Below are 25,891 nucleotides of genomic sequence, written 5' to 3' on the forward strand. Positions count from 1 at the left end.
GCAATTTACAGCATTTAAAGAAACAGTTGCGATTATCTTCCAAATTTCAAATCATACCCTTACGTGTGCAGGTTACCATATTATTATTCATTATTGGTGTGCATGGAGAAAGTGTAAAGCTGCTTTTTGCATAAAATATGCAGCAATGACTTCACAACACACATATAAGGCCAAAGACGATAAAGCTAAAAATTATTTTATTTGCATTAATAAAAGCTCTTACTATGTTTTCTATCTTGATTTAATATTATCTCCAGAGATATTATAATATAATTTTTAGGTTATCTCGTCCATTCTCACTCCTACTGATAGTGCCTAAACAGCAAATCGCCGCATACGAGGTTCTTTGTCCCAGAAACCCATTGTATAGAGCTGAGGAAACCCTGTGCCGTGAGCAGCCATCTTGAGCCAGGATAACCTGCAAACCTCTTCTGAACAGCTCCAAAACGCCTAAAGATTTAATTTCTGGTAAGGACAGACAATGAGGATTATTTAAATGCAACCTTACAATGGTAATATGTTGAATAAACATGGAGTCACACATTTTTAACTCAGTGATCTGTAGAAATTGGGTAGCATTAGCTGTATTTGCCAAGATACAACTAAGTGAAAAGCTAACTGAGCTTGTTAAGAGAACGGTTCTTTCATTTATTTAATAATGTGGACTCTTATTTAGTTATTAGTGTGGAAAATCATCTCTCATGTGCTGCATAACTTGTCTGCCTTAGGATCACAAGATACATTTGCAACCAGTCTATTAGCTGACAAATCAGCCTGCTAAAGCTAACGCTAGCCGACGTTGGTCTGTTTAGAATTTGCAGAAAATAAAGCTGGTCCCAGATTTGTTTGTGGCTTTCGATTTTTTTCACATAGTAAGAAATTGCATTGAAGTATGAAAATGGTGGCAAGTGCGTTCCGTTTTGTTTTTGTAGCGTTTGTTTTCGAGAAACACACATTGACGTCAGCTAGGTTATAAGCTAGAGCTAATGCAAACTTCGCTTTCAAAACACCTAATCTAGAGGTGTAATTTTCATCAGATTCGACCACTTGTGTTGTTTTTTCACGTCAACGTATGGCTTAATATCTTTCCGTCTGCTTGCAGATGTTTTTGTCTTTTTATGCCTCAATAAAGAAGTAAACTAGTAAATCCACTGCTGTTTTTTGCCGGTTTTCAAGCTAATGTTAAGCTAACTTGAAATTTTTAGGGTTAGGGTTAGGTTGAATGTGTCAAATTGAAACATTTACAACTATCTACCCAACATGTTCAGTTCTGGATTCGGTGTTTATAATTTTTGTGTATTTACAAAGGAGCGAAAATGGATCAATAGAGCAGCATTATAAACAGTCTACCTCTAATTCGTAGCCGTAACTTTGGCCGTATATGCCACCTCTTTTGGTTTTGTTTTTAACAAAATAAAAGCGCTTGTGTGTGAAAATATATATTTTTAACAAAATAAACTAGTGTACAGAAAGGTGTTTTTGTTCCAGTGGAATAACTTTGCTAAATGCTACATCGTTTCAGTGATCTGTGCGTAAATCACTTAAACTATTGCGATCACACAATTTATTGTTCGTTAACACGACATCGTTATTTAATAAATCCGGAGTTTTAACACCATACTGAAAGTTCTCATTAGGACTTGGAGTCACAAGATTTCATCAAGGGGCCCTATATGTCAAGTAGAAGTAGTAGCTACATAATTTGGATACCACAATTTTTCTAATACTAAAGCATTCATCGTTTTCCATTAAAAATAAATGTGGTGATTTATATTAAGATACTGCATACGTAATTGTAATTGCATACTTTTTTTTGCAGCAGGATCAGCTTGGTAAAATAAAAAGGAAAGGGTCGTTAGACTGTAAGACTTACTCTGGGAGTTTTGAGTCAGGCCACTGTTTTTCTTGGGAACTACTCATTGTGGTATGTTGAATCAAGTGTATTTAAAGCACATTCACAGCAACCGAGTTTAACCAAACTGCATAATATTGCATTAAGTAATTTTTATTTTTTTTTACAACTTTGCCTGCTGTGGTTTGACATCTAGAGTAATTTTATGTTTAAACCTAAAGAAAGGATAAGGTCCTGTAAGATAAAATACTTCAACAAAGCCGCTTCTAGATTTTTTTTTTGTAAAATCAATTTTTTTTAATTAATGAAATAGTGCACTAAAATAATGCTAAGAAGTTAAAGAGAAAACATTTTTCTTCAAGTTCTCTAGTCGATTGTCGTCATTGCAACAAACTCTAATATTGCGATTAAAACTTGATTCCATATTGCTCATCCCTTATAGCAACCCTTGATTTTTTTTATACGTTTCCTGATGAATCATCACAAGTTAAACGAACCACGTACTAAAAAGGATGTGAGCTCAGTAGAGGCCGTTGAACTTCTTCACTAGAAAGAGACTTGATGTTTTTGAGGAATATGAAAAGTGCTGAAGCTGCATTCTAATCACACGGCCTTGACTTTTCTACATCTTGATGAATACTCATTCTTTCTCTCTTTTTTTTTTTTTTCTTTTACTACAAATCTAGTTTTTACTCTTGCTGGGAATATGCACTCTAAGAGATTATCTCCCTGTCACACTTGGGATGAGGTGAGCACATGAGGGTCACGTGATAAAATTCAGTCAAAGACTTAAAGCGCTCTGCTGGGGTATTAAAAGCACTACAGTGTGACTGGTTCATGGTCCATATTACCTCAAAATTTGGATACAGGATTTTCAATGTCTGGGACATGAGCCATTTATTTAATAAACGTCCCTTTTCCCATAATGTTGTTATATCGGCAACTGACATGATAAAATTAACTCTGATGAATAGGGTAAACCTCTAGAGTCCTTGTGAACATATGTAGCTTAGTAAAACTAACTGCGTTCTTTATTATAATATCACATTTGTGTTGAATGTACCTAAGCAACAGATGATGCCTATATAAATACATTATTTTATGCTGTCCTAAACCACTACTGGTTCTTTTTAGCCTGTAGTGTCGATGCTGAATAGCAGGCCAGGTTGCTGTCTGTGGAGGGCTTTCAGTGTGAGCCAAGTCTTTTCTTGGGCCATTAGCAGAAACACAGATTGTACTTGAACATCACAAGTTGCTTATATGTAATTAAAAGTTTGTGCTGTTTCACTTTTTATAAATAATAAAAGTAAAAAAAAAGTTGGTTAGTTTAAATAAAATTGCTAAGTTAATCAAAAACATTTCTCTACCACTGTGAGGTAACTGGACAGATAATTCAAATATTCAGAATGATAAACAAATCCTTTTTTTTTGTGTTTCTTCCACTTGTATTCTGATGTTTCGCTACACAGGTGCATCTTACATTTGTTGGAATATCTTCAAAATATCTTCAATGTTTTTCTTGGAAAAACATTGCTTTTCCAAGAAAAACCCTTGAAAAAATCCAAAGCTTGAGAAACTGTTGTTCAAGATGATTTGAAAATACACTTTTGGCTTCTTAGGAGCAAAAAATAAAGAAGCATGAGTTGACTGATAGACACAGGTTTGATCATGTTGTAATCAATAAAAACCTGCACTTGAATAATTTTCTGGTTATAAGATAATCAAGTTAGTTTATTTTAAATCTGGGCTAAAGTGTTTATTTAAGTTATTCAAAACAAACCAGCGTAAACCATTCCAAAATGAATTGGGTTGGAAAATGTTCACGTTATCATTTGTAGCCATTTCCGTTTGCTCCCAGTTTAGTAAAAGCCTTTCTCGGTTCTCTTGTCGCTTGTGTCATTTTTCTTCTGTGCTTATCTTATCTCAGCCCATCCACATTTTTTTGCAGTTGTGTCAGCAGTGGCCCAGCCAGTCAAACATGGTCACTTTGCTGCAGGTGTCGAAGTCTGAGCGAGTATGCCAGACAGTTCTGGGTTGTGATGTGGCACAGTGATGTCAGCGGCAAAGAACTGCAGCACAAATTAGTCTGAACCTGCACTTGCTGAAAAGCACGGCCTTCAGGCACACTAACGTTGAGCAGGGGGGAGGGAAGCAAGCGTCTGTGGAAAAGTGGTGCTTTCTACAAAGTCTGGAAGTGTTTTCAGCATAAAAAGAGCCTAAATGTCTGGAAATGGCTTGGTATGATGAGTGAATTTGATGTTAAAACTCAACTGAATTTCCCTGCCTCTTATAGTGATTGTTTTTCTCACTTAATAAAATTAAATTACCACTGAACGATTATTTTTGAAGTTGGTTGCACCATGTCCAGCTCACGCTGTCGGTAAATCGTGAAGATAAGCTCACTGGAGATGGTGGCAGCCTGCTCTGTTATGAGTTAGATTGCCACTCCCAGTGAAAGCTTATTAATCTAAAAATGAGAAGCTTTGTTGTGGAGAAAGGAAAGCAAGTTCAGACACACTTTCATCTTAAAAATATCTGGAGTTTGTGAGTAAACCTAAATGCTTTCCCATCCATGTGTTGTCGACAGGCTGTGACTTTAAGATGTAAACTGATAGGTTAGTAGCGCTAACGATAGTGTTGACCAGTAAACTGGAGAAGATCTTTCAAGGATAATCGCGTGTAGACAGCAGATGGACGTGTCAGAGCTTTTATTTATAGTTATATCTATAATAGGGAATGTGTTCTTGTGTGATTAGAGCAAAGAAAGAGGTTCTGTTTAGTCCACCTTTATTTCAGTGTTTTATCACCATGCTGGGGCATTTCAATAGCTATGATGTCACTGTTTTTTCAATTCAGGGTAAAAGGCCATTCAGATTTTTTCAGGTGTTTTATGTTGGTTTTGTTTTTTGTTTTTTTTTTAAGTTTCCTTCAGAAATCAACTCAGAGTTGAATTTTGTAAAATTTTGCACACTGGTAAGTCCAAACTGGTCAGACTAACTTTAGGAGTATATCTGTGCTCATTAAGTGCTATTAAGTAGCTAATATTATTAGCTATTTTTAAATAATAAAACACAAAGACAAATATTAAAATTAAGTGCCATGATAGCCAGTAAATTCACAGTTAAGGATTATTTTCAATATAAACTAGTTAGTTAAAAAATCTTTTTAGGGATAACGACTAAAACATTTTTTTATCATGATAATTGTAAATAAATTGATCAGGGTTATCAAAACATGTAACAGTCTCTAAAATGTTTTTTGAGAATCTAAGAAATTGCATGGCAGTAATCATTAAAACCATTTCATCCCTACTCTGTATTAATGCTACACAATATGCTGCGTATACATTATTGTGCTTTTAATATTCATTATGCAAAGGAATGTTTTGGTTTCCCAAATTGTTGTCTGATATTGTCAAGTGTTACGAGTTTGCATTTTACATGTTGATCTGATATTTATCCAGTTGGGCAGAGTTTCAGAGCAGCAGATGTTCAGACAAGACACAAATGACTTTGCTCAAAATGCCAAAGGTCACGGAGTGAAGGTGGGACAGATCAGAATGAGAGGACAAGAAAAAATAGAGACGTATCACAATCGCAATATTATCACCTTTGCACAGTTTATTTTATATATGTATATCCTGCAACCTAAATGTCAATGTGAATGTTTTTGAGTGTATGATGTTATTGACAGTTTGTCAAAATCAATACCGTTTGTCACTTTAAAGCTGGTACCTATTATTAGTTGTAAGGCTGACATACTCAGAATTGAGTTTTTCTGAAAATGTGCTGAACGAAAATCCTTCAATCTGTGTTTAAGCACTTATTTTTACATCAATACATATTATGAATATGTATTGGTGGTCTTCTTTAAACCTGATGTTGACAGCTAAAGCCCAGTTCTTCTGTTTATGCCATATTTGCTGATTTGCTGAAAACACCTCTCTGTTTCCACTCCAGAGCCACCATGGCCACTGCACCATATAACTACTCCTACATTTTCAAATACATCATTATTGGTAAGTGACCATCAGGTCCATGAACCTTGCTTAAATTATCTGGGGTTTTTTTAAAATCATACTTGCATCAAATAAATGTCTTAATTCCTTTTACTGCTCTACATATAAGTCTTTTACTTTAAAATGGATAACATCAACAAACACTACCACTACCTTGTTTTTATTTATTGAACTGTCGGTTAAGTACTTGGCCGTTAACAGTTGGAAGCAGAGACCAGATTAGTGTAGAAATGTACAGTTTGTTGTATGGGGGTCAACACTGCAAGCTTGAATAGAAAATTATTGCTCTTCTGTTTCCTTGGTTGACCTGAGTCTCTCTCTCGATAGGGGACATGGGGGTAGGAAAGTCCTGTTTGCTTCACCAGTTCACAGAAAAGAAATGTAAGTACTGCTCTGATTTTTTTAACTCCTCCGTGTGTACCTCAGTGCTTGCAAGGTTGCCAGATATCTCTGGAGTGCCTAAACCTCTTTAGATTTCTTTTTATGCCAGCGGATGTCGGCGCCAGAGCAGATGAATGGTAGCTCAACAGTGAGAGTCTCTTCTCCGGTGTATGAGCCAGCTGCAGCCTCCCATTGCCATTCAGCTCAGTTGTGTGTAGTGCCACTATTAAAAAGCCAGATGCAGTGTTTCTTATTCATCTCTATAATCACATCCTGGACAAATCCACACACACACACGGCGTAGATTTTATTTATTTTTTTTTATTTTTTTTTAGAAAACGTTCAGTCATTTGAAGCAAAGTTCAAACTGTTTTTTTGTTGTTCGGCTTGTGCTTTTCGTACAGCTTAAATCCTCGATGCAGCTGCTGCCAGTGCATAGATGAATTCAGTTAAAATGCAAAAATGTATGTTTACCTTCATTCTATACAATTTGCAAGAAAAAAAAAGCATCAGACGTCATTTTGCAAAATAGATGAAAAGGTTTGATTCATGTTCAAATGCGCAAGAGCCCATTCAGTCGTGCACAGTCGGATTCAGATCAAGAAATGCCAATCAGACAAAAAGTTTCTTCTGATTACATCACACATTGTCATGTGGCTGTGGATGATTTGTTGGACTGGAGGACTGCGGACAATTAATACTTTATTACAATACATCCTGCAGTCTCAGCAGACTTGCTGCTCGTGGCTTTAAAACTGCCATTTCAAAAACAACGCAACATTTCATTTCCAAACTGCTGCCATGTTTCTTCCAAGGAAAGAAAAGTGTTGGAGCAACAGGCCTTGTCCCTCATTTGGAGAACTTTGAAGTAGAGCATCACGGCAAACTTAAAACAACTTGAGGAAATTCTGGTGACTCTGACTTTTCCTGGCATCTCATTTAAAGGATTTTATGCTAATAGGAATGACTTGGTAGAAAACTAACTTTTTAAAAACCTTATTATTCACCGTAGCTTGCCATGTATACACACCCTTTCAATAAATTAGAATATCTTTCAAAAGTCAATTTATTTAAGAAATTTTATCACTAAGCGAAACACATTACAAAGAGTAATTGCACACAGACATAATGAAAACATATTTAAAATTAAAATATTACATCAGACTAATAAGAAACATTTTAATATGAAAATGTAACCTTAATTAAAATTGTGTTTAGTCTTTACTAAAGGTACTTTTAATCTGACAAATGAACCTCATGAGAATGAGTATTCTAATTTACTGAGTGTGACTGTGGTTAATATCATCGTTCTTGGAAAAAAAAATAAAAGCCACATAAGTAATGAAAGAAAAGCAGTCCAATAACATGGCAGTCAACATGTGCTACAGCAGTAATACTAAAGTGGCTCCTCATAATCATAATCAAAGCCACTCTGGAGTAAAATAACATATTTAAGCCTGGTCCTAAAACTAAATAAAGACAGAAACCCAGAGTTTGTTCTTGAAGACTGGCATTTCTGTCCTCTGTCCTAAAAGAGGTCTAGTTACATCTATCCAGAGAAAACGCTAAACAGTTTGTCTGAATTTAAAAGAAGGAAAACCAACATCTTGTTTTTTTTTATGTCTCTATGATATGCTTGTAGTTTATATGGTCGAATTAATCCAGCTCCATGGATAAATCTAGCTTGGCTTCTATCTGTAGAGCAATTGAAATATAAAATCGAGTTAGGCTAATAAGGGCAGGAAAAAATTCTGAATATCTTTTAATTTGTTTAGGATTTATAAGTTTAGTTAAACTTACTTACACCCTCCTAATTTTGCTTTTAATGTGCATTTAAAAAAAAGCAAAAAAAAACAAAACAAAAACAAAACGGAGCACCAAACGAGGATGACGATGCAAAGAACAGTAAACGGTTGCATGTGATTATTCAAAAAATATATATATGAATAAACGATCTCACGTCAGTCTTCTTTCTTGTTGTCCAGTTATGGCAGACTGCCCTCATACAATCGGCGTGGAGTTCGGGACAAGGATAATCGAGGTGAGCGGACAGAAAATCAAGCTTCAGATTTGGGACACGGCAGGACAGGAGCGCTTCAGGGCCGTCACCCGCTCCTACTACCGCGGGGCTGCAGGGGCACTTATGGTCTACGACATTACCAGGTAGGCTGCTGGTTCTCCTTTCTTTGCACTTTCTGCAAGATTCTGACGTGAAGAAAATAATAAAGTTTGCATTATGTACTTTGCACATAATGTGCATGTTTGAGGAAGATGGAGAGCTGCAAATGATTAGTGTTGGGGACGGTCTGTCCTCAGCTGTTTGATGGTAGGTTTGCAGCAGTGCATTTGTAAGCTGGAGGAAAATCTGTAAGTCTCCTCCAATGGGGAAAAAAATATGCAGCACAAAATGTTGCTGCTACTTTACAAATGTTCATTTCCTGTAATCAAAGGGTGTGTCTCGCAGAGACTTGATATTATCATGTCTTCCCTCACATGGTGTGCCTCCAGCTTAGAAAGCATTGTTTGTTTGAAAGAAATCTATAGAGGATTAAGAAATAAGCGTTGGATTATACTACTTCTGACGAATTCTTTTAATCCTTTCACATGTAGTGATAGTCTCAAACTTTTTCACCCCTGTCCATGTTGTTGTCCTGCAGGAGAAGCACTTACAACCACCTGAGCAGCTGGCTTACTGACGCCAGAAACCTCACCAACCCCAATACTGTAAGCATACAGACATATTTACGCTCTGGTACACTGCGTTATTGCATATAGTAATGAAAATTTAAAATATCTCGTCAATAATATAAATTATTTGTAACCAGGTTTTTCCTCTTAGTTACTCCATCTTCTCTTCCTCTTCCATTTTGTTTTCCTTCGGTTTTACTGGAAAAGCACAGGCCTGGTTTCTTAACTAGATCTTTCTTGGCAAATTTGATTAACTTTAAATCATCCAGCTCTCCATCAGAGAAGTCTGTGCTTGTGCAACAGGCCACTTCTATTTCAGGCTTCTTGAAATGCGTCTGGTGTTTCATCCAACCTTAACGGAACGTCACACACTTCCTGCCATTAAAGTACGCTTTAATGCCACTAAATGGACATAAGTGGCCACTATTAATTATTTCAAATGGAATTTACAGCTAATTATTCCACTTGAAAAGTTTTTAGAAGATATGTCTTTAAGGTTGTTTTTTTTTTTTTTGCGCATAAAGCAGATCAAAATCAGTTTAGACATAACACACACTTGGTGTGAAATGCAGTGGGTTGCATACACATTTTTTTTAAATTTATTATTTTCAATGTATTTTTTCACTAAAATTACTTGTAGAGACCATAAGGGGGCTCTTAACACTACTTTTAGTCTGCGTGTTTAAGAGCTTCATAATAAACTTTATGATGTAGAACAATAATCCTAATAAGTTAAGTTTTAATTATCTTATATGGTCTAAAGCAGTATCTTAAATTGTGATTCTGAATCATGTAGTTTCTCCATAAAGTTGGTATTTCTAGAGATAAATATGAGATCGGTACATTAGAGATCTTATGATGATGCGGCTGCTAGGCAACCTGCCCCTATGTCTTCCCCAGGCTCTCTCTGACCTTCTCTTCGTAGATAAGGGAAGTCCAGCCTTCCTGCGTTTTCTTCAGTTTTATCTGCTCACACTGCGTCAGATTTGTCCCTGAGCTGTTTGATGGTAGGTTTGTGCAGGAGATCGTCTCACTCCTCCTCTTCCTGTGTCACCAGGTCATCATTCTCATAGGAAACAAAGCTGACCTGGAGGCCCAGAGGGACGTCACGTACGAGGAGGCGAAGCAGTTTGCTGAGGAGAACGGTGAGCCAGGCGTCACCTTGGACACGAGTGAATCAAAGCGCAAATTTCTCAAGAAAATATTCCAATTTAGGGACTGAAAGTGTTTTTTCTTTTCCGTTTCACTGTTATGACTAACTTTCATGTCAGAGCATAACCCGAGGTTTCAATAGAGGACCAAAAAAAAGGATAAATGTGCTCCATTAAAGATGGGATGAGTAAGGAGTTGGTAAGTGAATTTGGTCATGCATTTTAATGATTTCTTCTTTCTGTTTCTCAGGTTTATTGTTTCTGGAAGCCAGTGCAAAAACGTAAGAACCACCTTAAAGTTTCAGCTACTGCAACATTTTACCTCGCAAAAATGTTCACAGCCCTTTTGTTACATTACAGCCTCAAACTTCAGTGTATTATAGAGATATTATTTGACATAAATGAGATAGTATATGATTTAGAAGAGAGGAGAAAACGGTATCCATACTTACATTTTAACCTTTATGGCAAATTAAAAACATGAAAAGTGTGGCTTGTGTTTGTTATATAACTAATAATTCTCATTTTAATTTCAAATTAAATTACTCTCATTGCAGTAATGACAATATTGCGATTTCATATTTTCCTATCTTTTCTAGCTTTACACATGTAAACACTGAACATCTTTCCTATTTTATTTGGATCATTCGGACTTTGACTGGACCATTCCATCCTGAGTTTGCTTTATTCTAAACCATTCTGCTGAAGGTCCACTGCAGTCTCAAGTTTTAAGCAGCAACAAAAAAGTATTCAGTCAGAATTGCTTTAAGCTCTCATCCATCTTTACCTCCCCAACCTCTGACCAGAGCATGATACCACCACTGCCATGTTTTTCCATGTGGCTTGTGTGTTACGAGCTAGTTATATCAGAAAGTAAAAATCTGGTCTCATCTGACCAAAGTACTTTCTATTTTTTTTGGTATGAGTTTTCCCGTTCTTTCACAGCAATCAGACAGGAACAGGAAGGAGAAATATTAAACCATGCATCTTTTTCCTTCCACTTCACAATGCTGCGCTCCTTTCCTGGTTCTGGTGGATCATATGAAACTGTTTGTGGTTGCAATGTGACAAAATGTAGGAATACTTTTGCAAGACCCTGTACGAACTTTTACCTTTTTCCGCATTTTGCCTTTTCGGCTTCACATAACTGTACCTTTTTCTCTCCAGAGGTGAAAACGTCGAGGACGCCTTCCTTGAAGCCGCTAAGAAAATCTACCAGAACATCCAAGATGGCAGCCTGGACCTGAATGCCGCCGAGTCAGGGGTGCAGCACAAGCCCTCGGCGCCTCAGGGCGGTCGGCTAACCAGTGAACCCCAGCCCCAGAGGGAAGGTTGCGGCTGCTAATGACCGAGCAAAAGCCCCCACGCCCCACCGCTGCCCCCCCCCACGCGTTCTTCCTTTCTTCGTTCTGCCCGGTCTCCCTTGAGTAACCCCTCCATCCATTCCGACGCCGTCGTACGTTCATCCCTCAGTGCACCAGGAGCTGCGTGAGAGCAGGGCTGCGGAGGAAAGGCAGGGCGAACATCGACTTAACGCCAGACCGAGCTGGGCTGTGTGGACTACATCTCTCCCTCTTCCTTTTGCCTCTCTCTCTTTGTTGCCGTCTCACTCGTCCTAAAATTGTCCGTGTATTTCTGTCCCATAACACCGCTGTTCCGCTCCCCCCCCCCCCAGTCGTCCTCCCTCCCATCAGTAGGTTTTGTAGGTGGCACCACGAGTTACTGGTCACTGACACTTTAGATAGACTCAACGTTCAATCGATAATAAAGCAAGACTGTTCTTTTTTGTTTGGTTTTATAGATATACATATATATGAAATATACACACTGCAGAAGTTTGACACACCACTTATCAGTTTTGTTTGAATTGAATCTGAATGATATTCCCAAACTCTTCAAATTTATGATTCTTTTCACCGCATCATGCAGATAAGAGATGTTTAATTTGAGCGAGGGCAGGAGGTCATAAAGTAATTTACTAAGCAGCCACACGGGTAGCTCCAGACGGAACGAGTAGTTGAGCTTTTGTGTCTTTCCCTCTGCTTGGCAGAGAAGCAATTTTTTTCCACTAACTCATGAGAGATGCAATGAAGGAAACTCCTAGAAAAAAAGAAATGGCCACAATAAATGTTAGGAATTACCTTCTTATTGCTATCTTTTGAAATCTTGCAAGGATGTTGGTGTTTTCCAGCTGGAACGAATTACAGTTGGCTGGATGGATGTCTTTTTCTTTTTCTTTTTTTTAGACTCAGACATCATCACTTAATCACAATTTCCATCACTTTTTTCTTCAGCTCCGCCCTCATGCATCCAACCCCCAAAACTCTCTCCTCACTATCATGTCAACACATCTTTACCAGCATTTGCTTTGTCATCGTTGCCTTATTATAGCAGTTCTTCTTTTTTGATGTACTTGCTCTTCACGCTACCCTGATTGAATAAAATTTCTCTTTTAGGATCACTATTACGTTCTACACTCATTAAATCATAATTATTTGGGTCTTTTTTTTTTTTTTCTCCTAACGCTGCACTGAAGAGCCGATTTATCTGGAGACTTGTTAGTCTGCCTCATGTAACCAATACAAAGCAGCATGCATCCCCACTCGAAACATGAAGTTGTAAAACAAAATGTTCATTTCCTTCAAGTACAACTTCTCTGTAACATAGCAGTCCCCTGACTGAACAGCTGTATATATCTTGCTTCTTAACTGCTGGTGATGACCTTGCTACTGTACTTTGGTTTCAGAAATTTATCTGGTGGCTCTGCCAAGATCTGTACAGTTGGTGTACTAGTGGGTTGCCTGTAATTCATGCTTGGGAAAATTCTGTAACATAGTTTCTATTAATAAATGTATGTAAAGGACAGACCCGGACAAGCCCCCTTCTCCCATTAACCAGCCCATCTGCACACTACCGAGTTAGCCGATATAATGAGGGGGAGAGAAACTGGTTTGAGGTATGCAGGTTGTATTCATGTCAGCAATTTTGCATCATTTCTGTATAAATTAGAGAATGGGGGTGTGTTTGTGTTCATAGTGGGCTTTATTTTTCCACCCCATCAAGGCCGCTCCCTGCCGGAGGGAGGGAGCGTCACTATTTTGGGGAGCAGGGATTGGTTCTTCATCATGGGTGGGGCGGGCTTCCTTTCTCCCCCTCCCTGCCTTCCACCTCTTTACAGTTTGAGTGACCACTTCCTGCTTTGTCTGTCCACAAGTAAAAAGGAAAAAAAAAAAAAAAAAAGCAAAACAAGTAAATATGTATAAATTTTTAAGAAGCTGTGCTAACATTTAAATGCGTTCTTTGCGTGTATATGATCTTAAAAATGTTGACATTTTGATTTTAATGACAAAATACTCTAGTCAGAAAAAAATAAATTATACATAACCTGATTCTCTCTGTGTGTGCGTGTCCTTTTTAAGATCTTGGCTTGGATAAATTAAAGGGGCAGTATTATGACCTTCAGTTATAAAAAATACTCTACATATCAAAAACGACTCAAAATTTGACTTTGCATTTTGAAATTGGGCCTCTGTCTTCAACACTCCTTTGGCATGTCCTCACAACAACCTCTCCGTTAAGCCTTTTACATTATTCTTTGGCCTGTTGGACAGAAATGGTTAATATATCAAACTCCACAAATCTGGGTATATTTTTGATGAGGAAATAACGTAACTCGATATGAAGCTCAGAAAAGTCGATTTCACATTATACAATCCCTTTAAAGTCCAGCGTTGCCTATCGGCAGTTTCTGTCTGGGTTGTCATACCGCCTGATTTTGTGTCAATTTATTTTTTCTAGAGCAGATCCAGTCCTCAAGAAATGTTATCTAGGAACATTTAGGTACGACCCTGCTTAAACACACCTGAATCAAAGTGTTGAATTAGCTCCTGACCATGCCATCAATTTCGGAAAATTCCTGGTAATGGGCCATTCATTTGATTCAGATGTGTTGCGCAGGATACTAGTTCCTAAACTAGAAAATTAATGAAGAAGTTTAAACGGGGCCTGCCAAAGGGCGCCCATCGGTCTGGACCCGGCGTTCCGACACTGAAAGTTAGCATCGACGCCATAGAAAGCTGCAGCGCGATCAACAGCATGAGGAGAATCACGAGAACGTCGACTGACATGGACTTGCACCATTCAGCGTGTTAAAATGAGCGTACGAGCTAAAATTAGCCAAAATGCTAACATAAGCCTAAATACTTTCAGTAGCCTGTGAGGCATCACCAGCATGTTGACTGTAATTCACTTACTCCATTCAGTATACTAAACATGGCTAATAAGTCAGAAAAACAGGTAATGGCTTATTTAAGCTAAAAGGCTAATGCTAATGAACTGCCTAAGCTTCGCTAAATAGTAGTCAATAGTGTGTGGAAAATCACAAGCATCTTCACTAACATGGATTTGCACCATTCAGTATGATAAAGTAAGTGTATCACCTAAAAATAGCCAAAATGCTAATGTTAGCTTGAATGCTGTCAGTAGCATGTGGGGCATCACTAGCATGTTGTCTGTACTTTAATTACTCCTTTCAGCACACAAAACATGGCTAGTAAGTCAGAAATATAGCTAATAACTTATTTAAGCTAACAGGCTAATACCTGGGGTCAGGGGTCACCAACACAGGGGTTAGGGTTTGGTGCTTTTTCTGTAAGCTAAAGATGAATGACAGGAGTTTGAACCTCCGGTAGTTCTTGGAGGAGTTTGGATCCTGGTGGAGCTTTTTACCGTGTCGGTTTGTGAACATTCAGGGTTTTAATTTGGCCCAAATGGAAATTAGTTTGATGCCCTGATATCTGGGATAAAAACAAGAGAATCCTGGACTATTTTGAATGTAAACAAGAATAAAGAGTGAGATATTTGGTGGTGGAATGATGTCACACCACCAGCAAATGAAGACTCTGTGATGTCATTGTCACAGTCTGTTATGTCATCAACTCCAGAACTGTATGCAACACAATTCTGCATATTCTTCATTGCTTGCAATATCACTGACCAGTTCAGACGTTCGCAAAGCCCTTTAGAGAAGTTTACCGATCAACGATTGTAGTGATTGTATTAGAAGAAAATGTCTCATCATTCATCGAGATTCCACAGTGGATCGATGGGATCCCACTGGAGACGGGGAGGCCAGCAAAACCCCCCAGGCAGGTTCCCTCCTGCACACCCGAATGTCTTCCACGGGGAAATCCAGAGACTCAACTACCTCCTGGAAATGGAGAGAGCAGGAAGGTTTGAAGACAACCAAAAACTGTCCCACCTGGAGGCCGAGCTGGAAGAGACAAAACTCCAGTTAAAGAAACAGAAAGCTCTCAAAGAAACATTCATCAACCAGGCCAAAGAGGCAAAGAGGGAACTAGAGAGAGTAGAGAAGTTCAGTGACCCAGCAGTCCTTAATGCTGCGGTCACTGCTTCCAAGGTTCACAGCGACATGAAACACATGAAGAAGAAGTCCTTACAACAAGACTTTGAGGAGTTGAAGGTGGCCCACCTCCTCAGCCGGGAAGCTTTTGTAGCTGAAATACAGGCTGAGAGAAAGAAAAGTGAGGCGCTCCAAGAACAACTGAACCAACTCCAGACTTCTTTCGAGGAGCTGAGCTCCAAGCATGAAGCTGATGATGCTCTGCTGAGGCAGGAGGAAGAAACACAAAAGATTCATGAAGCCAGGCTTCATGAGGAACGACTGCTGGAGAACCTGAGATCTGAAAAAGACAAAATGTTTCAGGAAATGTCCCAGAAGATCGAGTTCCTGCAAGCCAGCGAGAAACATCTGCAAGAAGAACTGATTCAGCTCAGACGTTCATATGAGGAACTGAACGGTAAATATGAAAGAGATGTTTCTACGCTAAAGGAAGATGCTGAAAAATATCAGGAGGAGCTGAAACAGGAGAAAGACGCCAACATTGAAAGAGAGAAGGAGAATCTGCAGCTCATCAAAGACCTGAGAGCTGAGAAGGAGGAGCTCTCCCAGAAAACATCCAGAGAAATAACAATGAGGCAAAAGAGGGAGAAGCAGATGCTCCACGTACTGGATCAGGTTCACGGTTCATACGAGGAGCTAAAATGTCGGTTTGAAAGAAACATCATGGAAATACAGCAGCAGGTTGAGACATGCGAGATGAAGATAAAGCAGGAGGAAATCGCTCGTTCAAACACAGAACAGAAAGAGAAGATTATCCAGGAGAGGAAACTTTCTGCACTGCAACAACTCAAAAAACTTCAGCAGCAGACAAAAGAGGAAAGAAAAGTTCACCTGAAGAAAAGAGAGGAGGACAAGGTGAGTCTGGACAAACTGAGAGCTGAGAAGGAGGAGCTCCTCCAAAAAATGTCAGAAGAAACAACAATCTGGCAAAACAGAGAGAATCAGATGATCCATGAACTGGATCAGGTTCAGGTTTCACACCAGGAGCTAAAATCTAGGTTTGAAACAGAGATCATGAATTTACGACAGGAAGTTGAGAAATACCAGCAACAGTTAAAGGAGGAGAGAAAATCTCACATAGAGAAAACAGAGGAGGACAAAGTGAGTCTGGACATCCTGAGAGCTGAATATACCATCCTCCAGGAAAAAACGACAACAGAGATCAAATTCCTGCAGGAGAAGGAAAGGAGCATCCAGGCTGAGCTGGAGGAGGTTAACGGTTTGTACCAAGATCTGAACTGTCGGTACGAAACCGAAGTAACTGCAAAAAAACAACAAGCAGAACAATATCAGGAAGAGATCAGTTGTCTGAAAAATGACCTGGAAACATCAAGAGATGATTTACTGCTGGCCAACAGTCAGAGGGCTGAGGAAGTAGATTTCCACCAGAAACACCTCACAGTTTCTCCAGAGGAAGAAAATTCTCAGAACCAAAATGACCCGGTTAAAATCTCCAGTCCAGAGGTTTCTCCAGAGGAGGAAATCTCAGGAGAACCTTTATCAGGTTGTTCTTCAGATCCTGAATTCTCAGGAGAGACCAAGATCTCTGGAGAAAGAGACCAACAAATGAAAAAAGAAAAGAAAAAATCCAAAATTTCATTTTGGAAAAAGGTCCAAAACACTCTGCGGTGGAAGAAACCGAAAAAGAAACAAAACAGTGAAGAGAATCAAGAACAAGTCTGAAGTTCTTGATTGTGATATTTAGAGGAGGAGAAAGACGTGCAGGAGTCGAACCGGGGAATCGAACGTGTGGAGGTTGTATCCTCTGTGAACGGGGCGCCATGCCACGCTCCGTCAAATTTAAAATTTAAAAAGTTTTCCCCGTTGACAAACTAGAAAATAGATCCCTTCCCAACCCAATTGGAAAAAAGGTGGGCAGCACGGTGGTGCAGCGGTTAGCGCTGCGCCTTCACAGAGACCATCTGTGTGGAGTTTGCATGTTCTCCCCGTGTTTGCGTGGGTTTTCTCCGGGTGCTCCGGTTTCCCCCCAACATCTCCTAAAACATGTCGGTCAGGTCAGTTGGTCGCTGCAAATCGCCCCAAAACAATTTCAGAAACTCCAAACCATAAAGTCCAGTTTTATTGTTGAACTGGTCAGATTAACTGAATTAGTCGTTCTTGAGGCCTTTTCCGTCCGCTGGGTTAGTGGCCGACGGTTCAGTGCTGCTCAACACTCGGCTCAATTTTTAAAGCAACGTATTAAGAGTTAAAATGTTTTAATTTAATAATAATGATTTCTGTTTATTTTCTCTGTACTTGTGCTGTTATGGTTTGACCTTCAGTTGACCTTTTCTACACACTTTTTATATTAAATTGCACTGAATTGTAGCTCATTAAATTGTTTAAACCTGTATTTTAAAAAGATTATAAAAAGGATCATGCAGTGGCTGTTTTAGTATGACTGTGGCTCAGCGGGTAGAGTGGTCGTCTTGTGACCAGAAGGTTGTAAGTTTGATTCCAGCTTCCTCAGCCACATGTTGCGCTGCCCCAGGGCGGGGCACTTAGTGACAAGTTCCCCCCTGACCTGCATGTGTGTGTGAATGTGACTGTAGTGTGAAGCTCTTTGAGTGTCAACATGACCAGCAAGGATCAACACAAATTCAGTTCATTCTCCTGTTTTTATTTGATAAATCCTGTTTTTGTTTTTATACCAAACATTAAAAAGCTGATTTAACAGGTTTGGATTTCTTCAGGTTCCAGGATGTTAATTGAAGATTAGAGTTTAATCTGATCATAATTTAATACTCTGGACCATGAAGAAGCTCAAACTTGTTTTATCTGGTTTGTTTGTTATAAGAAAAAACAGTTTTATCAAAAATAACAGTTACTGTGATCTTTCTGTTAGTCTTTATTTACAAATACAGATTCAAGATAATATAAGAAACTTAACAAAAAAGTGCAATTTAACATGAAAAACTGTAGAACAGGTAAAAAGAAGAAGAATCAATGAAAGCATGAAAACAGAGAATTTAATCAGAAATCAATTCTTAAATCAATACTTTGTAATAAATATAAAGCTTTTATGTTGTTGAGCTTAGTGCTGCCTGCTTGTATAAAAGAGAAGGAAAAGGGGCTAAGAAATGCCTAATTCAGTTATTTTTTTTAACCAGATTTATGGTAAAACTGTAAATGATGTTTTATTTAGGATGTTACTTCTAGGTTTTGTTTGTCAACCTGGGTTCAATTCCCAGTCCTGGGGAATCAGCTGCATGTCGTTTCCTTCTCTCTCCTCCCAACTTCCTGTTCAGCCTGTTAAATAACGGCCTAAAAAACTTTATTAGAGCCTAAAAATCTTTTTAAAAACCTAAAAAGATTCATTTCACCTCAACTGGACCAAAGGTCAGAATGATCTTAAAAAACTACTTTCTTCCTCTCTCTCATTTTCTCTCTTTCTTACATAATTAACAGGTTACTTTATATTTACACAAAAACACACACACACAACCCCCCCATGGGCTGCCACCTTATCGTGGTGGGGGGGTTTGAGTGTCCCAGTGATCCTAGGAGTCTTGCTGTGGGGGCTTCATGCCTCTGGTTGGGCCCCCCAGTGCAGACGGGTCCAAGGTGAGGAACCAGACCAAGTGCAGCCCAAAGATCCTGATGAAGAAAACGATCATTGGAAACAGTGGTTCTGCTGGCCCCTACATGAGGCCCCACCCTGGAGTTGCCCCTTGTGAGAGGCGCTGGGCAGGAGTGGGCTGACTTGTTGCCCCCCGTCTTGGTGCAACAAGACGGGGGGCAACAACCCTCTACCTACGGGTTTGGGTCGAGTTCTGACTGTTTATCCAGCCTTTTTAAGTCCTGGAGGGGCTTCTGGAGAGTGCAGTTATTGCTGTTGACAATAACAAAATTACCACTTCCTGGTTTTGGAGCAGTCTGGTTCGTTCACATAAGGATTCAAACGTACCAGACTGCACCTCACCCAAACCCAGGCTGAGGTTTGTAGAGGACCAAAGTTCAGTTTGTTGGCTTGTTTACGTATTCACACCTCCGCAAACAAACTAAACTTTGACTAGACAGACAGACTGGAGTTGGATTAAAGCAGACTAAACAGGGTTGGTATGATTGCTGCCTTACAGATCAAATATTCTGTAAAATCAATTTTTTTTCATCTTTCCATCATCTTAAATCAAGCTATTTTCACTTGGTAAAGGAAGCCATAAAAACAGTCACACCCAGATGTATATTTCAAGTAGCTTTTGTATTTTACTGCAACAAAAAAAAATAATAAATTGCACCCAGGTTAGAGAGGAAGAAACATTTACAAATACGGACAAACTTTGTTTACAAAATTTGGTGATCGAGACTTAGACACAAAAGTAGAGTAGTGGCATGTTCGGTACAGAAGAGGAATTAACAAAAGCAACAACAGTACCATTGAAGTCAAGGCCGGCAGCGGTGACTTTTGTCCAAAGGTTTCGCAGTCAGGCAGGGCACAGAGGATGAGACGATTACAGCACAAATACTGAAAATGTTCGAGGGATTCAGATAAATGGGGGGGGGGAAATAAAAACATTACGGTCTGTAATGGTCCTCCCCCCTCTTTCAGTCATTTTGAAACAGCAATTGACAGACGCGTTAAAATTTTAGTCCAGTGTTTCCCAAGGGGGTGTTTATTTTTTTTGTGGTGGAGGCCCTCTGCAACAATCGCTCATGTGTCAGGAACAGAGGCCTGCCAGGGAAACACCGAGTTGGTCTGTTATCTAACAGAATGCTGCGGCAAGGCCAGGCTGCTACTAATGGCTGTTTTCACTGGCACAGAGAGGAAAACATTGCATCAAAACTCCTTATACATATAAATTTAAAAAGAGAGGTTTAATCTGAGAATAAATGTAAAATAAAAAAAGTAAAAATCTACTGGGATGCAGGTCATTAACCCAGATCCAGAGATTTTTTTTTTGGTGCTGCAAACATTTATATCCAATAAACACGAACACAGCCGCTCTCAAGCACAAGGCAGAACCATACAAACATGCTTTAACCAATAACACAGCCTCACTAGAACTAAATGTTACAGGAGTGGTGGGAGAAGCAAAAAGAGACAAGAGGGTCATTCTCTCCACATTGTTATTTTATGGCACAAATGGCTGCAAAATACTGCAAAAAGCACCAATACAAAACATCAGCAACACAATCTCATTTTCAGCACACAACCAATCAATGACGACTGATCAAACAAGTAAAAAGTGTAGAACAAAGTCAATCTATGCAGGTTTTCTCTGAATTTCTTAAGCTGACAACAGAAAAACAACTGGAAATATTTTCCCAAGGCAAGTTTGGATTTCATCAATTGTCATAGCAACATCACATCACTAAAGATCATAAAAAGAAATATCAGGCCTTTTTATAATGATGTCAAGAGACAGAAAACAGGGAGCTGGGGGGCAAAAAAATTAAATATGTAAAACATGATTTATTTCAAAGATGATTGATGTAGAATTGGTCCACAGCCTAATTAAGGCTAAGATGACAATGTGCATACAAAGTTACTGTTTCCTTTGAGTCCATTAAGACAACCACATGAGTCAGTAAGTGGGAGAAAACTGTAGTGTCAGCCCACACAGCTCTTCTCAATCACACTCCACTTAACAGATCTCAGAGGGCCATGTGTCAAAGTTCATATCTGTTTCCCATCTTGCCGCTTTATACGGCGCTACCTCTGAACAATGTCACTGATCTCTTTAACAGAGGACAGCAGCTTGGTAAAGTCCTGCTGCGCGTTAGCGCCCCCTGTGGCGGAGGGACAGATCTGAAGCTCACGCAGACTAGTCTCGAGGTTGTTGATGGCCTCTCGAAAGGCGAACTTGTTTCTCATCTGCTGGATGGAGTCGACGTAGCTCATGCAGTACTTGGACAGGTTCTTCCCGGCCTCCAGCACGCCACTGTGGCTGCCTGTCTGCTCTGACATGCGGGAGATGGCGGCACGCAGCAGCTCGGCTCCCTCCAGGACCGTCTCACGTGTCACCGCCGAATTGGGTGTGCGCTCGCTGCCTTGGCGGGGTGTGGTCTTGCGGAGGGACGATCGGGTTTTGGCAATAGGAGTGAAAGCAGATACGTTCTGATCGGCAGAGGAGGCGACTGTGGACGATGGGCCACCCTGGGTCTGGCAGGAGGAAGAAGTGGTCACAGAGGTGGCAGATGCAGAAGCCTTTATCACTGGAGGTTTAGAGCCCAAAGGGCCCTTTTTGGGTCCCTCAGTGAAGGCTGAGCGGGCTTGGTCACTAGCAGCAGTTGTATGGTGAGGGTCTAAAATGAAAGGAAGGCCCTTAGATTTGATGTCTGAGGGCGAAGATGAGGGCGAGGATACGGGGGATTCTTGAGTGGGGCTTCGTGGGATTTTGCCTGATTTGGGACCAGTGGGTGGTGGAGGTGGAGCCGGCTTGGGTTTATGCATCTTGCTTCTCTCCCTTATAGATGTGGGCTCCACAGCATGCTTGTTCCTGCGAGCCCTGCACTCCTCTCCTGCAGCTCCCAGAGTAGGGAGCACATTAGCTTTTAGTTCTGCCTGGAGAGCGCTGGTCTTGGAGTTTTCCTGACCTGCTAAGCCTGGTCTCTTCACCACTTTGGGTGTCGACACTTGCGGACTGGAACCAGAACTGGAATCATTGTCTTTTCCCAGGAAGGCAGGACAAACATCCGATGATGTGATAAGACGTGGCGGGGGGGTCAGGGTGCCCATTCGACGGGCACTCTCTCCTTTCTGCTCGTTGGTCCTCTTTCGGGGCAGAGCCGGCTTCCCTCCCAAAGTGCTGGAGTCAAAGTGGCGCTGGCCCAGATCTCGGGGGAGTGTCACAGACTTCCACTCTGTGCCGTCTCGGCCGTTTGACATGACGGACGACCAGAGGAAGCGATTTGAATTAGAAACCCCTTCCTCTTCACTGGGTGGAGTTGTAGCCGCCTTGCTACCCGGGCTTGGCAATGAAGGGGTGCCCTTTTTACGGGGGTACAGAGACCCCGGGTAGTTGGGAGTCCCACTGTTGATGCCTCCTGCTCCATTGTTATTACCTCCCAAGAACTTTGAGGATTCAACCCCATGTGTGGTGTCATTCAGAGACAACGATGTACCATTGTTGAAGTTGTCACCGTCTCGGGGATCAGGAGTCACTACCCTCCTCTCAAAGGAAATGTCTGTCCTGGTGAAAGAGGAGCTTCGTTTGGGCGGAGCTGGTGCATTCTTTTTCTTGATTTTGATGCGGCTGAGAAAACTATTACGGGTCTTGTTGTCTTTGGGGATTAAGCGATCATCTTCATTTAGGTTATTGTCCAGCAGAGGGCGCTCTTTCCTGGGGAGCATTGGGGATGATACAGGCACCTCAGGTTCCACAGGGTCTAAGGAACAGCACAAATAGCTCAGTGTAAGCTTGGTGACATATTGTGCCTCACAAAAGTCTTTTCCCCCCTAAACCTCTTTACATTGGGACATTAAAGCCACAGCCATTACTGCATTTTATTGGGATCTTACATGACAGACCAACACATAGTGTATGATTGTTAGCTGTGAGGGGCAAAAGATGGAAGGATGCTTCTCAAAATGTTTTACCAATAAAAATCTGGCCTGTTCATGGATTCAGCATCCATAAACTGAGCAAAAAGTTTAGCAAAAATTTTAACTCCTATTTACTTAAACAATCTTTTTTGTTCATTACATATAATGAACAAGCTGGAAGGGCGCACTACATTGTGCATAAAACCCACCTGGACTGTCTCTGTTTCGGTTCTCCATGTTCTTATGGAGAGTCCTGGTTTTGGTTGGGAGCTCTGGAGCCTGCTGGATGGAGCCTAATGTTGTCTTCTTCCCCTTCTTCCCTAATTCCTTTTCAACTTCTATTATTTGGCAAAGATTTGACAAAACATGAAGAGTTACACCTCGGGGGGGAAAGAACAATAAGAAATGTACTTTAGGTGATGAGGGACGTAAGACTGACCGTCAGAGATGCTAGATTCCTGAAACATGGTTTCGAAGGCTTGATGTGTTTCAGCAAAAGATGGACGCTCAGAGGGGTTCCACCTCCAACCTGAGAGGAAGGAAGTGTAAATAAAGCTGAAAAGAACAAAAAACTTTTTCATCAGTTTGTAGATTGATCTTGCAGCACTCACAGGCTCTCATAAGTTCATAGACCTTCTCTGGACAGCCTTCTGGTCGTTCCATGCGATAGTCTCTTTGCAGCAGCTCATAGACCTGGGACAAGTCAATGCCGGGGTAAGGAGACATGCCATAGGTGGCGATCTCCCACAGCAGCACCCCAAAAGCTAACAAAATAAAAACTAAGCAGTTAGTTTCGTCTTGGGTAAAATAAAAAAGTGTCTTTAAAGAGTCCACAGTGGAAATTTGCTATGGTTCAGTCTAATAAATTTAAACAGTAGCAGTAAATTCCACTGCTGTTCAAGAGAGCGTAAACTTACCCCAGACGTCAGACTTTATGGAGAATGTGTTATAGGCCAGACTCTCCGGAGCAGTCCACTTGATGGGGAACTTGGCACCGGCGTGAGCCGTATATGTATCTCCAGTCATTAATCTGCTCAAGCCGAAGTCTGCGACCTTCACCAGGTGGTTCTCCCCGACCAAACAGTTCCGGGCAGCCAAGTCCCTGCGGGACAGAATCCAGGAGGAATAGAGAGCTTTGTGACTTTAAGAAAATGAAATAAAAGCAATCCTAAACCTAAATGATTACAACAATAAAATGAAAAGCTGAAAGCAGCACTCTCTACTCTCTTCTGCTGTGGTGCTGGATTTCAATTTTTGGAGCAGTATTGAGTCATAAGCTGAGTCCTGACAGGCACCAGAATTGAAGTGTAGTTTGCAAACATAAAAAGCATAAATCATGCTTTGCATGCCAGAACAATAACAATGACTTCTCTGTGATGGATTGAGAGTTAAAGAACTGCACAAGAACAAGGAAAATTATTTAACACTTAACAATATAAATGTTTTTTCTTTTGTTTCATCAAAGTATATGATAAATGCATGATACTCAAATTTAATATAGTCACCTGTGTATAAAGTTCTTTTTCTCCAGGTACTCCATGGCAGATGAGATCTGTGTGGCCATATGCAGCAGCACCACGGCGTTGACCTCCTCCTTGTTGCACTCCCTCAGGTAATCCAAGAGGTTGCCGTGCGTCATGAACTCTGTGATGATGTAAAATGGTGGCTCACGTGTGCACACACCTGCAAGTATAAAAATCAAAACACTGGATGAAGCTTAACATTTCAACCAGCAATTAATTATTGGTTTAGCAGTGCTATGTTTTCCTGGCTGGGAAACACATCTCTGCACAGCTTGTGGAAAACTAAGATTTAACGCCAAATTTGTGCTGTGCAATAACAGCCGTCACATGGACAGACTCTCCCACCTGAGCTGTGAATCTCTGCTGCTACTCCAGAGTTACAAAAAGCCTCTGGACTGCTTCTCTTATTAATAATACTTATACATATCTTGACAGTTTTTAAGCGATCGTCAGGTCATAGATTAAACAATTCTATGACCTGAAAGCTTGGGATATTGTTTTCTAACCCAACACTGCTCTAAATTTCTCTACAAATGTATATGTGTATATGTGTTTTGTTGACTAATATTCTCTAGCCAACCTCTAAGGTCTTCCTCAAATAGCTAAAAGTTAAACTGATACTCAGCAATTAAAAAGCAAATTAAAAAATGACTTGGTTGCGAGTATTACAAGGGTTAAATACAAACATATACCAGTCTGTTAAACAAAATCCCTTCCGCTTCACAATTGTCCACTACTTTGTGTTGGTCTGTCACATTCAAGTCTAATTTAAAAACTAGTTAACTGATTTTTAAACATACCTAAAAGCTGCACCAGGTTGGGGTGTTTAATCTCTTTCATAACCGCAGCCTCCTTGAGAAACTCCTCCACCTCCATTGTGTCCTCCTACAAAGTTGTTTCCATAAAGGAAGAAGTGGGGAAAAAAGTTAGGATTAAAGTGTAGTTGCGTCTCTGTGGCAGCAGAGGGCAGCACTATTCAGCCTGACCAAGGAATTATATCTGCCCCACTCCTAATATATTATGCTGGAGTAAAAATGTTTTCACAAGCTTGCATAAGAAGGATTTGTTTCACCTCACCTTAAGTGTCTTGACAGCCACAGTGAGGTTGTACTTCTTCCAGACACCTTCATAAACTTCGCCATACTGGCCCCCTCCCAGTTTGTGCTTCATGGTGATGTCAGTGCGCTCCATTTCCCACTTGTCGTAGTTGGGAGAAACTCCATAGATGGTGGGCTTATTGCGTTTCGGTGCAGGGTAATGCAGCGTGGTGATGAGGCCGTCCTGCACGGTGGAGTGGTGGTGCACCAGCTCCGCCAACGTGGTGAAACGGCTTTCCGACGACACGTAGAGCTGGGGGAGGACAGGGTTTT

General features: G+C 40.4%; 3 protein-coding genes across 4 annotated transcripts in view; 2 read left to right on the forward strand and 1 right to left on the reverse strand.

Annotated features, from left to right (window-relative positions):
- Positions 1-337: 337 nt before the first annotated feature.
- Positions 338-13,311, forward strand: rab14l (RAB14, member RAS oncogene family, like). Its single transcript, XM_044096245.1, has 8 exons — positions 338-468; positions 5,812-5,870; positions 6,198-6,251; positions 8,237-8,414; positions 8,909-8,975; positions 9,997-10,084; positions 10,341-10,371; positions 11,258-13,311. The coding sequence occupies exons 2-8, from the start codon at positions 5,819-5,821 to the stop codon at positions 11,433-11,435; spliced, it is 648 nt and encodes a 215-aa protein (XP_043952180.1). The 5' UTR covers positions 338-468; positions 5,812-5,818; the 3' UTR covers positions 11,436-13,311.
- A 1,883-nt stretch (positions 13,312-15,194) lies between these two features.
- On the forward strand, positions 15,195-17,450 carry LOC122819451 (golgin subfamily A member 6-like protein 22). The gene has a single exon (XM_044096188.1). It carries the CDS (start codon positions 15,195-15,197, stop codon positions 17,193-17,195), a length of 2,001 nt encoding a protein of 666 aa, XP_043952123.1. The 3' UTR covers positions 17,196-17,450.
- A 2,244-nt stretch (positions 17,451-19,694) lies between these two features.
- abl1 (c-abl oncogene 1, non-receptor tyrosine kinase) overlaps positions 19,695-25,891 on the reverse strand; it is a 31,795-nt gene continuing 25,598 nt past the window's right edge. For both annotated transcript variants that reach the window (XM_044096249.1, XM_044096250.1), the window contains 8 exons: positions 25,599-25,871; positions 25,322-25,406; positions 24,504-24,681; positions 23,916-24,100; positions 23,610-23,762; positions 23,438-23,527; positions 23,208-23,336; positions 19,695-22,841 (listed from right to left, as the gene is read on the reverse strand). In XM_044096249.1, the coding sequence (XP_043952184.1) occupies positions 21,166-22,841; positions 23,208-23,336; positions 23,438-23,527; positions 23,610-23,762; positions 23,916-24,100; positions 24,504-24,681; positions 25,322-25,406; positions 25,599-25,871 (2,769 nt within the window). In that variant the 3' untranslated portion in view covers positions 19,695-21,165. The remainder of the gene's footprint in view (positions 22,842-23,207; positions 23,337-23,437; positions 23,528-23,609; positions 23,763-23,915; positions 24,101-24,503; positions 24,682-25,321; positions 25,407-25,598; positions 25,872-25,891) is intronic.

Source organism: Gambusia affinis, linkage group LG17 (genome assembly GCF_019740435.1).
Source record: "Gambusia affinis linkage group LG17, SWU_Gaff_1.0, whole genome shotgun sequence".
In the NCBI taxonomy this organism is placed as follows: domain Eukaryota; kingdom Metazoa; phylum Chordata; class Actinopteri; order Cyprinodontiformes; family Poeciliidae; genus Gambusia; species Gambusia affinis.

Excerpts from the sequence above, each read along its gene's own strand:
- rab14l (XM_044096245.1), top strand. The coding sequence starts at position 5,819 with ATGGCCACTGCACCATATAACTACTCCTACATTTTCAAATACATCATT. Across the intron at positions 5,871-6,197 it reads TTTCAAATACATCATTATTG|GGGACATGGGGGTAGGAAAG; the intron begins GTAAGTGACCAT and ends CTCTCTCGATAG. Across the intron at positions 8,976-9,996 it reads ACCTCACCAACCCCAATACT|GTCATCATTCTCATAGGAAA; the intron begins GTAAGCATACAG and ends CTGTGTCACCAG.
- LOC122819451 (XM_044096188.1), top strand. The coding sequence starts at position 15,195 with ATGGGATCCCACTGGAGACGGGGAGGCCAGCAAAACCCCCCAGGCAGG.